This window comes from Colletotrichum navitas, assembly GCF_030913465.1.
Source record: "Colletotrichum navitas strain CBS 125086 chromosome Unknown LY79scaffold_158, whole genome shotgun sequence".
In the NCBI taxonomy this organism is placed as follows: Eukaryota; Fungi; Ascomycota; class Sordariomycetes; order Glomerellales; family Glomerellaceae; genus Colletotrichum; species Colletotrichum navitas.
The window spans coordinates 7,856-19,110 of record NW_026850704.1 but is presented as its reverse complement, the minus strand read 5'-3'; the positions used below and the strand labels follow the sequence as shown (position 1 = coordinate 19,110).

Sequence of the window (11,255 nt, the reverse complement as noted above, 5' to 3'; positions counted from 1 at the left end):
ACCTTATTATAAAGTACTAGACTACTTACTTAAAGCTAGTTTTTACTAACTATTTTATTATAATACTTTTTTACTTATATAACTAAGTATATTTATAATAAAGATTATAAAAAAGGATTATTTAACTTATTATTAACCTCTGTTTTTATTAAGGAAGCCTTAAGTACTCTTAGTAGCTTCTTTATTACTAGCCTAGCTATAAAGCCTAGCTATATAATATATATAGCTATTAATAATAAGGTTATTACTACCTTTAATATTATACTAGATTTAGGCTACTTTAACCTTATATTTAACTTATTAATTTACTTTATATTTATATAGTCTATAGTAACTTTTAACTTTTTACTATAGTAAATAGTAATTAGGTATATCTAGAGAGTAGTAGTACTATTTTCTTCTAGATAAAGATCTAGCTAACCTAACTTAGACTATTAACTAGACTATTAAAAATATTAAGTATAGTCCTCTTAGCCTAGCTAACCTCTTTAGCCTAGGTAAGTTATATAAGGTAGGTATTAAATATAACTATACTACTACTTATATTATTAACACTAAATCTAAGGCCTATTTAGCTATTATTAAATAGATCTTTAATATTTATATTTTTATATAACTAATAGCTTAACTTTACTTATAGTAACTACTTTTAAGTTAACTATAGTTAAAGTAAGTACTAATTAACCTTTAAGATAATATATTATTAACTTATTTATACTTATTTATTATAGGTTATTAAAGCCTACTATTAAGTAAGTATATAATTTATATAAGTAAATTAATAACTTTTACTATAAGGCCTACTACTTAGCTAAATCTATAAAGCTTATTAGCTATAATACTTTATTACCTTTTACTTTTATAAGTAAAGAAATCTATTTAGACCTTATTAAGGTTAAACCTTTTTTAAACTTAGTATATAATATACTTTTTACTTTCTTAACTATTATAGTAGTTATTACTAGCTTACTTTATTAAAAGCTTATTACTATAAGGTTATTCTTAATACTATTAAGAAGTTTAGTACTATATTTACTAATATAATAGGTCTCTTAATTAAAAGTTAAATATATAATAATATACTTAAGCTTAAGAAAGTACTTTATAATCTTTTCTTTAAAGGCACTTAACTTTACTTAACTACTACTTATACTTTATTAATAAATAATATAATTAAATATACTAGCTATACTTTTATAAAGGCTACTTATACTTTACTTATTAATAATAGCCTACTAGAGGATCTCTAGGACTATATACTTAACACTATAGTATAAATCTTTAACCTTTTACTATAGTTAACTAAGGGTAAAATAAGCCTTTATAAGATTATTACCTATAAGCTTAACCTTACTATTAACTAAGAACCTCCTTAAATTAAACACCTTTATACCTTTAGTTATATTATATATATATATAAGAAAGGTAGTAAGTGCCCCCTTTATTTTATAAAAATAAAGCCTTATATAATAAAAGGTTACCTTATTAGTTATAGCTCTTTATATAGTTATATTTACTATATTTATATCCTTAATTAAAAGTAAGTTATTTATTATTATAATATTTATTTTTATAAAAAAAAAAGAAGACTATTTTTTACTTTATTACTAATATAAATATCTTAGTAAATACTAACTATAATATACTTTTTAATAAGCCTAACCTCTAGATTTAGTTTTTTAGCTAAGTCTTTAATTTTTACTTACTAGTTACTAAGACCTTATAAAACTAGTAGGCTAACTAAACTAATAAAGGCACTATTAATAGTAAGTATATTAATAATACTACCTATATAACTTTACTTCTAGAGGATACTACTATATTTACTTTATTACTTACTAATAAATAACTTATAAATAAATAACTAAGTAAATAAAATAATACTTTTACTAATAATAAGTTTTATAAGGTTATTTAATAAGAGGCTAATTATTTTCTTTTAGTTATAAAGAAAAATAAGCTAGACTTTATTATTAAGGCCTTTACTACTATATCTACTACTAAGTATATTACTACTAGTTACTTATATTACACTAGTATAGTAAAGCTACTTAGCTACTATTATAAGATAATAAGTATTTAAAACTATAAGAAAAAAGTATATTTTTTAGCTAATATTTAGGTATACTAAGATAGTTAAAGTTACTTTATTAGTACTTTTATAGTAGCTATATTATTAAAAGTACTACTTACTAGCTATAATATATTTACTACCTTTAAGAAAGTAAAAGAAGGCTTATACTAGTACTATTAGAAATAGGCCTATAATACTAAGATCTAGTAGTTTAATAATAAAGAGGTATATACTCTTATTAACCCCTTAACTAAAGCTAAAGTACTACTAAGTAAATAAGTATTTAATATTAAAACTAATATAAATAATAAAATTATATACTTTAAGGCCTAATAAGTAGTCTATAGTAACTTTAAGTAAAGTAATTAGTTATTATAAAAAGTATATATAGCTATAGCTACTACTATTACTATTTACCTCTTTTTTACTATTATTACTCTTTATAAATTAAAGTATAAGATATATAACTTTAATACTACTTTTTTTATTATTTTTATTCTAGCTAGTATTAATATCTATATTAAATAACCTATTAGTTATACTACTACTAATAATAAGGTCTAGCTATTCTAAAAGGCCTTTTATAGTCTATATAAGTTACTACTATAGTAGTTTATACTTATTAAAGGTAAAATAAAGAAAATTAGCTTTTAGCTACTTAAAAAGAAGATCTACCTCTTTTATAATAAAGACCTTAATACCTATACCTTAATATATATTAATAATAATATAGTAGCTATACTTACTATTAAAATAACTAAGAAAGTATATAATATACTTACTAAGGTTTACTTACTAAAGGACCTTAGTAAGGCCTCTTAGTTTTTTAGCTTTTAAATTTAGTATTCTATTACTAATAAGATTTATATTAATTAATATAAGTATACTAAGAGTATACTTTATTACTTTAGTTATACTAACCTTTAGCTAGTTAAAACCTTATTACTTACTAACTAAGACCTTTTTATTACTTAGAATAAAGATAACTATACTAAAGCTAACTAATAACTTTATATTAAATAGACTAGCTACTTTAACTAGTTAGCTATTAGTATATACTTAGATATTACTTTTATAGTTAATAACTCTTCTTAGGCTAATATTAGCCTATTATTTACTTATTAAGTAGCTATTAAGTACTTTTTTTACTACCTTAAAGGTATTACTTATTATAGTATCTTATTTAGTAGACTTAACCTTTTTACTAATATTAGCTTTTATACTATAGTAAATACTTTTTTTACTAATAATTACTTATTATAAGTATTTATAAGTAGTTATATTATTTACTTTACTAGCTTACTAGTAGCCTAAAAGTCTAAGTAATAGACCTTTATTATTTTAAGCTTTACTAAAGTAAAGTTTATTAACCTTATACTAGTAGTAATTACTATAAAGTAAATTTATTACTATACTAAATAGCTTTTTAGTTAACTACTAAATACTTTAACTATTTTTTTTACTAATAGTACTAATATAATAATTAATATTATAAATCTTTTTAATAAAGTATAAACTTAAAGTATTAATATTTAATATAAATAAATAATCTAAGAGGTTAATATTTATAAAAATATTACTTTTTAACTTATTTATAGTACTAAGATAACTACTAATAGCCTAATAAAAGTATTAGCCTTAAATAAATATAAGGATTTTATTAAACTACTTAGTATAATAAATAAGTTAAATTAATAAGTTATATAAATATATAAATAAACTATATAAATAATAAATTATATAGTTTATAGTTTTTATAAGCTTATTAGTATATAAATAAATTATTATTAGACTAATAAGTAAATTACTAGCCTTTTACTAAAGTTATAATATACTTTAAAAACTTTTTAGATTTAGAGAATTTAAGGTTAAGTAGTTATTTACTACTATTATTATAATATACAGGAGTAGGCTAGTAGAGCCTAAGGGGGAGTATTAGTAGAGGAGCCTATAGGTTATGTGACCTACCTCTACCTTCTTCTTAGCTAGCCTTTGCCTACTATAGGCAGCCTACTCCTAGTTAGCTTTATATCACAGTTATTACTAATATTAACAGATATTGCCTTACCTTGCTGCTCCCACAGAGTGAGAGTTGTGCTAGCAGTAATATAACCTGTGATTTGTTGACATGTACATCCAGTGGAGTCTGTAGTCAAGGCGACCATTGGGGGGGGGGGTATCTGACCTGACCTGACCATCGTTTCTTACCTGACCTGACACGATGACACTTGCCCTGCCATTCTTCAACAAAGGCGACAAGTCATAAACCAAATCTTAGTGAAAAAGTACCCCTTTCAGTCCAATGACATGATTTTCGCTTGCATGTCCTTCAGTTTGCACTCGCCGAGGGAATAGCCAATTTTTAAGTCCATCAATGTCAACTTTGAGCACAAGTGCCTTCAGATGGTTCACTTAAAATCTTGGAGCGCAGTACTTGAGCCTGATGAGCTCGCAGAAACCGACAGCCAGGTACCACTTCTCATCTACGGCTAAGCTATCTAGGTCTAAAACTTGTGCAATTGTCAACAGCTCTTCGAACGACTGCTCTCTGTCAGCGGCATAGGCTTCACTGTCTCGCTGTTGTCTTGTGACTTCGAATATTACACAACCTAATAGTAGTAGCGCTTGTTGGCGTTGTCATAGACCTTAACAAGTTGCATTGCTATGTAATACTGCCTGCTTACCTTACTAATACAGAGACTAGCTACACCAAGGAGAGAAGCAGGCAATGTTGCAGCGCCAGGGACACCGTGCAGGGGTTCCTGGTCGCGTATACAAGCGTGATAACGCCAGTGATTCCCAATAGCCTCCCATCAACTAATTGTCTCCAGTGCCGTGTTTCATAGGCAAAAAAGAAGGCCTTTGAGCAGGCAACAGAGTTTTGAATGTTGCATTGAGAGTACTAGAAGGGTTTAGAACTTTAGACACACTTGCTGTCTTATTTTTAGTCAATCAGCCGCCCCTCAAAAGGACCCACCTCAAAGGGATGATCATTGGAGTTGGTCGCTTATCGCCGTAGGAATGCATGCCTCCACCAGCAGTGAGGTTTAGGCAACCATCCTCTCTGTGAAATATTATGCCATCAACATCCCCATGTTGAAATGAACTTCTTTTTCATTGTATATAACCAGATGAAATGATGAAGTTCACAGAGACTTTACAATGCCTCCTACATCGCGAACAACCAACGATAAACTTTCCATCGAACTCCTCGACCCCAGGGTACCATGCTTCCCAGGCAGTGTCATCCACGGGCATATTGTACGGAAAGCCCCTCTGAATACAACCTCAGCCACCGTTCGCGCACGCCTCCAAGGACGCGCCAAAGCAAAACTGGTCAATGACAATGGAAATTCTAAGACCATCTACCGCAGCCGCTTCCCATTTTGGGGCGAGTCTGACGTTTCGGACACTGTACATGAAGGCGCTATCAACATTGGCGCTGAAGAAAGCCTGTCCTGGCCATTTTCGCTGAAGATACCAACAGATGTCAGCGAGACAACTGTAAACAGTTGTTTGAAAGATAAGGAGAAGAGAAATTACTTCATCAAAGCGCCACTCAAGGCCGATGCTGCCGCAGAGCTTCCTGGACAACCGCTACCAGGCACTTATCACTACAGTAACAGCGGCTTCAGTAAGAAGTGGCACGGCTATGTCGAGTTCTGGATCGAAGCAACAGTTACTGTTAAGGGAGCCAAAGAGAGGATATGGAAGACTTTCCAAGCCACACTGCCAATCAGAGTCAACTCGAAGCCGCCCCCTTGGCCGCCCATTAGCGACTTTGAGTTGACTAAACGCGAGTTCCCAGGTTGCGTGAGCAGCCATCGACTGGTTCCAGGCATGGAACAAGTGGGACTCTCTTTCAAGCAGAAGACTCGGGAGTTGTTCTCCTCGTCAAAGGTGCCAACTTTCAATTACACGGTCCAGATGATGTGTCCGGCGGCCATACAACTTGGCAACCCATCAGCCATTCCTTTCACACTAAGCGCCATTCCCATCTGGGAGAAGACCTCTCAGGTGATTGTGGACGTCCCACAAGTCATGACAATCAAGAGTGCCACGGTGGAAATTGAGACAACCACGAGCATCATCTGTCCTGGTACATTCAGCACCCACTTGGGCAGTAAATCCAACCTTCCCTCTTACATACTTTTCTTGGCGCGCACTGTTAGTGCGCGCGCGTGCACCACATCAAAATTGTTAATAACCCCTTAACACACACAAACTACCTAAATATTAGCCCTTGAACACTAAGGGCCAGCAACCCTGCGGCCGCCGCTGCGGCCAGGCATACGCCTAGCCTCAAGGGCAATATTAACTGTATCTAGAGCAACAGTAGGCAAAGGTTCCTCTATAAAGCAAAAGAGGCTAATAGTAACCTCTAGCCTAACTATAATAATAATAACCTTAACACAAGAGGACTTTACTTGTATAGCAACTAGTCTAAAACACTAGCTTAGGCTAAACGCATCTATATATAGCCTAACAATAAACGTAAGTTAAATACATTAACCTTATCTAGAGGAGATACTTAGTAAGATTATAGCCCTTAATAACAGCTATAGATTTATAGTAAACACACTTATTAAGAACCTATAGTAGTCCCTCTAATAGATTAGAAGTAAAGGAGATTATTAAGCTACTATTAACTACTATACTAACCTATTATATAATACCCTTAAGGGAAATAGAGTTACTTAGCTAGCCTAGCTATCTAGTCTTATAATTAGAAGCTACCTATAGACTAAACAACTTAACGTAAAGCTAACTGCCTAGTCTTAGCCATAAGGCCAAGTTATAGTAGTCTAGGAGAAGTCTTATAGTCAAGGACCTCCTTAGGGCTAAGGAAATATATAAGGAAGAATATAGCAACACTATATTAACTACTATATCTTTATCTAGATACTATACACCTAGGTCTTCTCCTTAACTATTTATAAGGATATTACTAGAATCTATAAGGTATAAATTATAGATATTAAAAAGATAACTAAGGTACTAACTAGTTTTATAATTACTATAGATAATTATAGAACAAGATAAGCTATATTTAATAGCTACACTAAGCTATTTAAACAGCTTAGTGTAACTACTATTAATAGTACCTAGACCTAGACGTTCTATAGGGTTAAAGGTGTCCTATTAACAATATATAACTACAAGGGTAATATAGTAGATATAATAGAGGCACTAATCTAAATAGAGGTCTATATTATAATAAGATAGTAACTAAAGAAGTGCTATATTACAAAGGGCATAGTTAACTAGGACAACTAGACATAGATTATTACACTTAAGGAAAAAGTAAAGCTATTTAGACTCCTAGATAGCCTACTATTATAACAACTTTAAGATAGGTTTAGACCTATATAATATATAATCTACTTTAACTAGCATAAAGCTAGACCCTATACTAAACACTAACTATACAAGAACTATAGGACACTAGAAGTAGACTATAGCAATAAGCCCTATAAAAAGCTATAGTAGTGCACTAACTACAAAGGACCCTTCTAAAGCTTTTATAACTACCTACTATAACTAACTAAAGAGAACAATAATATAACCTAGCTAACAAGGAGTTAGAAGTAAGTAATTAAACAGAGGGGTTAAAAACAGTACAAGGCGGCTTAGTAGGGCACCCTAGTACTCCCTACTTAGCTAATAGACAAGTAAATAAACAAGAGCCTAGGGCTAAAGGCCTAGCAGTAATAGGCTATTAATAATATATATAATAATAAGCTAAATATATTTTAATAAATTAATAAGGAAATAGAGGATATATTAAAAGGAGGCACTATACTAAACGCCTATAAGCTTAAACTAGGCACCTTAGTGCCCTCTTTATTACTTCCCCTCTAATAATAGTATAACTATAAATACTCTATATTAATACTAGATAATTAAGGCTAATGTATAATATAGCCTTTACCTTTATAGACTATAAGCAAGTAGATATTATTATAATCTAAGAACTATAGTGCTCTATAGATAAATACTTAAAAACCAAGACTATACTAAACTATATACTTTTTTTACTAGTAATAGAGTAGCAAGATATAGAAACAAGACTACAGGTACTAATATACATCTAGAAGATATATAATAACACTGCTACCTTTAATATTACCTATATACCTATATAGGATATACTAGGGACAATAGTATAAGGATAATACTATATTAATGTCTATAGAGAACCTTAGATAAAAGTTATCCTAGATACACTAGAAGTATAGACGCTACTATAGAATACCTTTATTATAGATAACTTTAATGCCTAGTATCCTATATAGTAACTAGAGATTACACTAAGCTAAAGGGCAAAGTAATTAGCTAAATAGATAAATAATAATTATATACTACTTATTAGTCCCCTAGGCGTCCTTATATATAATAAAGAGAACACACTAGACCTAGTCTTCTTTAGTATACTACTAGTAATATTATAGCTAGCTAAGCACTTTTATACTAGCTTAGACTATATAACCCTATTAACAACAGTAAACTTCCCTATTAGGCTAATACTAAAGAGTAAGACAAAGGTATTACTTAACACTACTTTAAAGATCTAGAAATTTATAAAGATAGTAAAATAAACACTTTAGGTTCTACTAGATAGCATAAATATAATAGCTAACCTAGACTAGTTAGCTACTATACTTATAGAGATACTATAAAACATAGCAGTAATAGTAAAAACCTAATAAGTTAAAGGGAAGTCTATAGCCTAGTAAGATAATAACTATACACTAGCTAAAAAAGAACACTATATAGTAAGACTATAAGGTAACTATAAAAAGATAAAGATTACTACTAAATAACTATAAGACACTATTTAAAAGGCTAAGTCTAAATACTAGATAAAATAAATAAATAAAATAAAGACTAATAAAGACCTATATAAGGTAATAGGATAGTATAAACCTAGCACCTAATTTAGGTTCCCCCCTCTATAGGATAATAAGGACATAGTTACTACGCCTACTAAGAAGGCTAAAGTCCTAAGAAGACAGCTACTAGAACACTTTAACGCTAGCACTAATATTAGCCTATATACCCCTACTATACCTAGGAGGAAAATTAAATAGGATAGCTATATAACAGTTAAAGAAGCTAAAGTAGTACTCCTAGGCATAGGTAATACTACCCTAGGGGTAAATAAAATTATAATTACTATACTATACACTATATAGCTATATATAGGCAAGTATATACGCTAGCTTTATTAAAGATACCTTAAAGTAGGGCACTACCTACTCTTATTCTAAGATATAGAAACTATTATAATCCTAAAGCTAAATAAGGATACTAGTACACCTAAAGGATAAAGGCTAATATTACTCCTATTAATAATAAGCAAAAGGCTAAAAAGACTTATAGTAAGAAGGCTAGCCTAAAAATACCTTAACTATAAGGTCCTACACCTATAAGTAGCTAAGGCCCTACTAAAGAGGTTAACAATAGATATAGTAGCCTCCTTAGTATATAATATAGAAGCTACACTAAATAATAGGTACTACTGTACACTTATTATAATAGACATCTAGGGGGCATTTAATATAGTTAACAGTAGGTAACTAAGTAAAATCCTATAAAAGTAAAAATAGCTAGATAATATAGTTAACTAGGCTTTATCCTTTACTATAAGAAGGAGGGCCTATGTATATTTTAAAGATTATATGTCCCTATAGAGCCTCTCTATTATAGCCTCCCCTAGGGATTACTAGCGTTACTAATACTCTACCTTTACTATATTAAGCTTCTATATTAGTTTAGTAATACTAGAATATAGTTTAGCTACACTAATAATTATAGGATCCTATGTATTAGCTAAACAGAGGAATATAGCTAAGACCTAGCCTAGGTAATACTAAAAAAAACAATAAAATAGGGAAAAGATAACAGTATCTACTTTAATAAAGTAAAGACAAAAGTAATATACTTTTTATAAAAAAAGAAAAGTAATAACCTTACTATCTAACATAGGGAAAAGGAAGTATTACCTAAGCTAGTAATAAGGTAGCTAGGCGTATACCTAGATAGGTAACTAGGACTTAAGTAATATATTAAGAACAGAATAGCAACAGTAAAGGCAGTAGTAAGACACATTATAAGGCTTAATAAGGTCTACTAGGGAGCCCTCCCTTTAGCATAAAACACACTATATACATAATAGTTCTCCCTTAGGCATTATATACGTTAGAAATCTAGTACCTAGGACAGGCTAGACAAGGCCAAAAATATATACAATAACACTTACCCTACATTAACTATAGACTAACTAAGTGCATTAGCTAGATATAGACAGTAGTTAACAAAGTAATAAGGGTTACTTACTAATATAGAGGATAACCCTACGCTAATACTTCTATAAGAATTAAGTATACCCCTAGTTAAGCTTCTACTAGATATAGTATATAACTACTATAGGCTATAACTAGGGACCCTTAATAAGAATTACCCCCTAACATAATAAATAAGAATATTCCCCTAGATTAACTAAAAAGGGGGCCAGGTCTACTTAATAATCTTTATAGATGTAGCTAGGAGTATCCTAGAGTTTCCTTAACTAGTACTATAACATAGGATATACTATAGACTATTAACTTATTAGACAAAAGAATAAATAAAGAAGAAGTAAAAGAGGCCTACTATAAATAAATAAGGACCTTAGCCTAATATATATAATAGTATATACTAATAGGTTATAGGAAACAAGGATAAGATAGGCTATAGGTATATAATTTTCTAGGGTAAAAACTAATTACTAGGTAAACAACAGCTGCCCTAGGAAGAGGTATATAACGCTAAAGCAGAAGAGGCCTATGCTAGGCTTAATAGGCACTTAAGTACAATAGAGGACAGACAGCATTATAGTATACCTTAATAATACAGTAGTAATCTATAGGCTAAACAGTGCCTTAATAAAGTTATTATAGAAGGTATTTTTAGACTTTACTAGGACAATAAAGCTATAGGGAGAAGGTTAAAGTCTACTAGGTGCTAAGATATATATAGATAGCAAAAATAAGCTTATAGATAAGCTTATAAAAGAAAGCATAAAAATACACTAGTAGACTTATATATTTACCCCTAATATATAGCTATATTAAGAGGAAACTATAATAGTAATAAAAAGAAGCATTTATTATATAGTAGGAAGCACTGCCTAGACAGC

The 11,255-nt window shown here is 30.1% G+C and overlaps 1 protein-coding gene across 1 annotated transcript; it reads left to right on the top strand.

Moving 5' to 3' along the window:
• Nucleotides 1-5,160: 5,160 nt before the first annotated feature.
• On the top strand, nucleotides 5,161-6,511 carry LY79DRAFT_572624 (uncharacterized protein). Its single transcript, XM_060559383.1, has one exon. The coding sequence runs from the start codon at nucleotides 5,237-5,239 to the stop codon at nucleotides 6,287-6,289; it is 1,053 nt and encodes a 350-aa protein (XP_060407357.1). The 5' UTR covers nucleotides 5,161-5,236; the 3' UTR covers nucleotides 6,290-6,511.
• The last annotated feature ends 4,744 nt before the right edge of the window (nucleotides 6,512-11,255 follow it).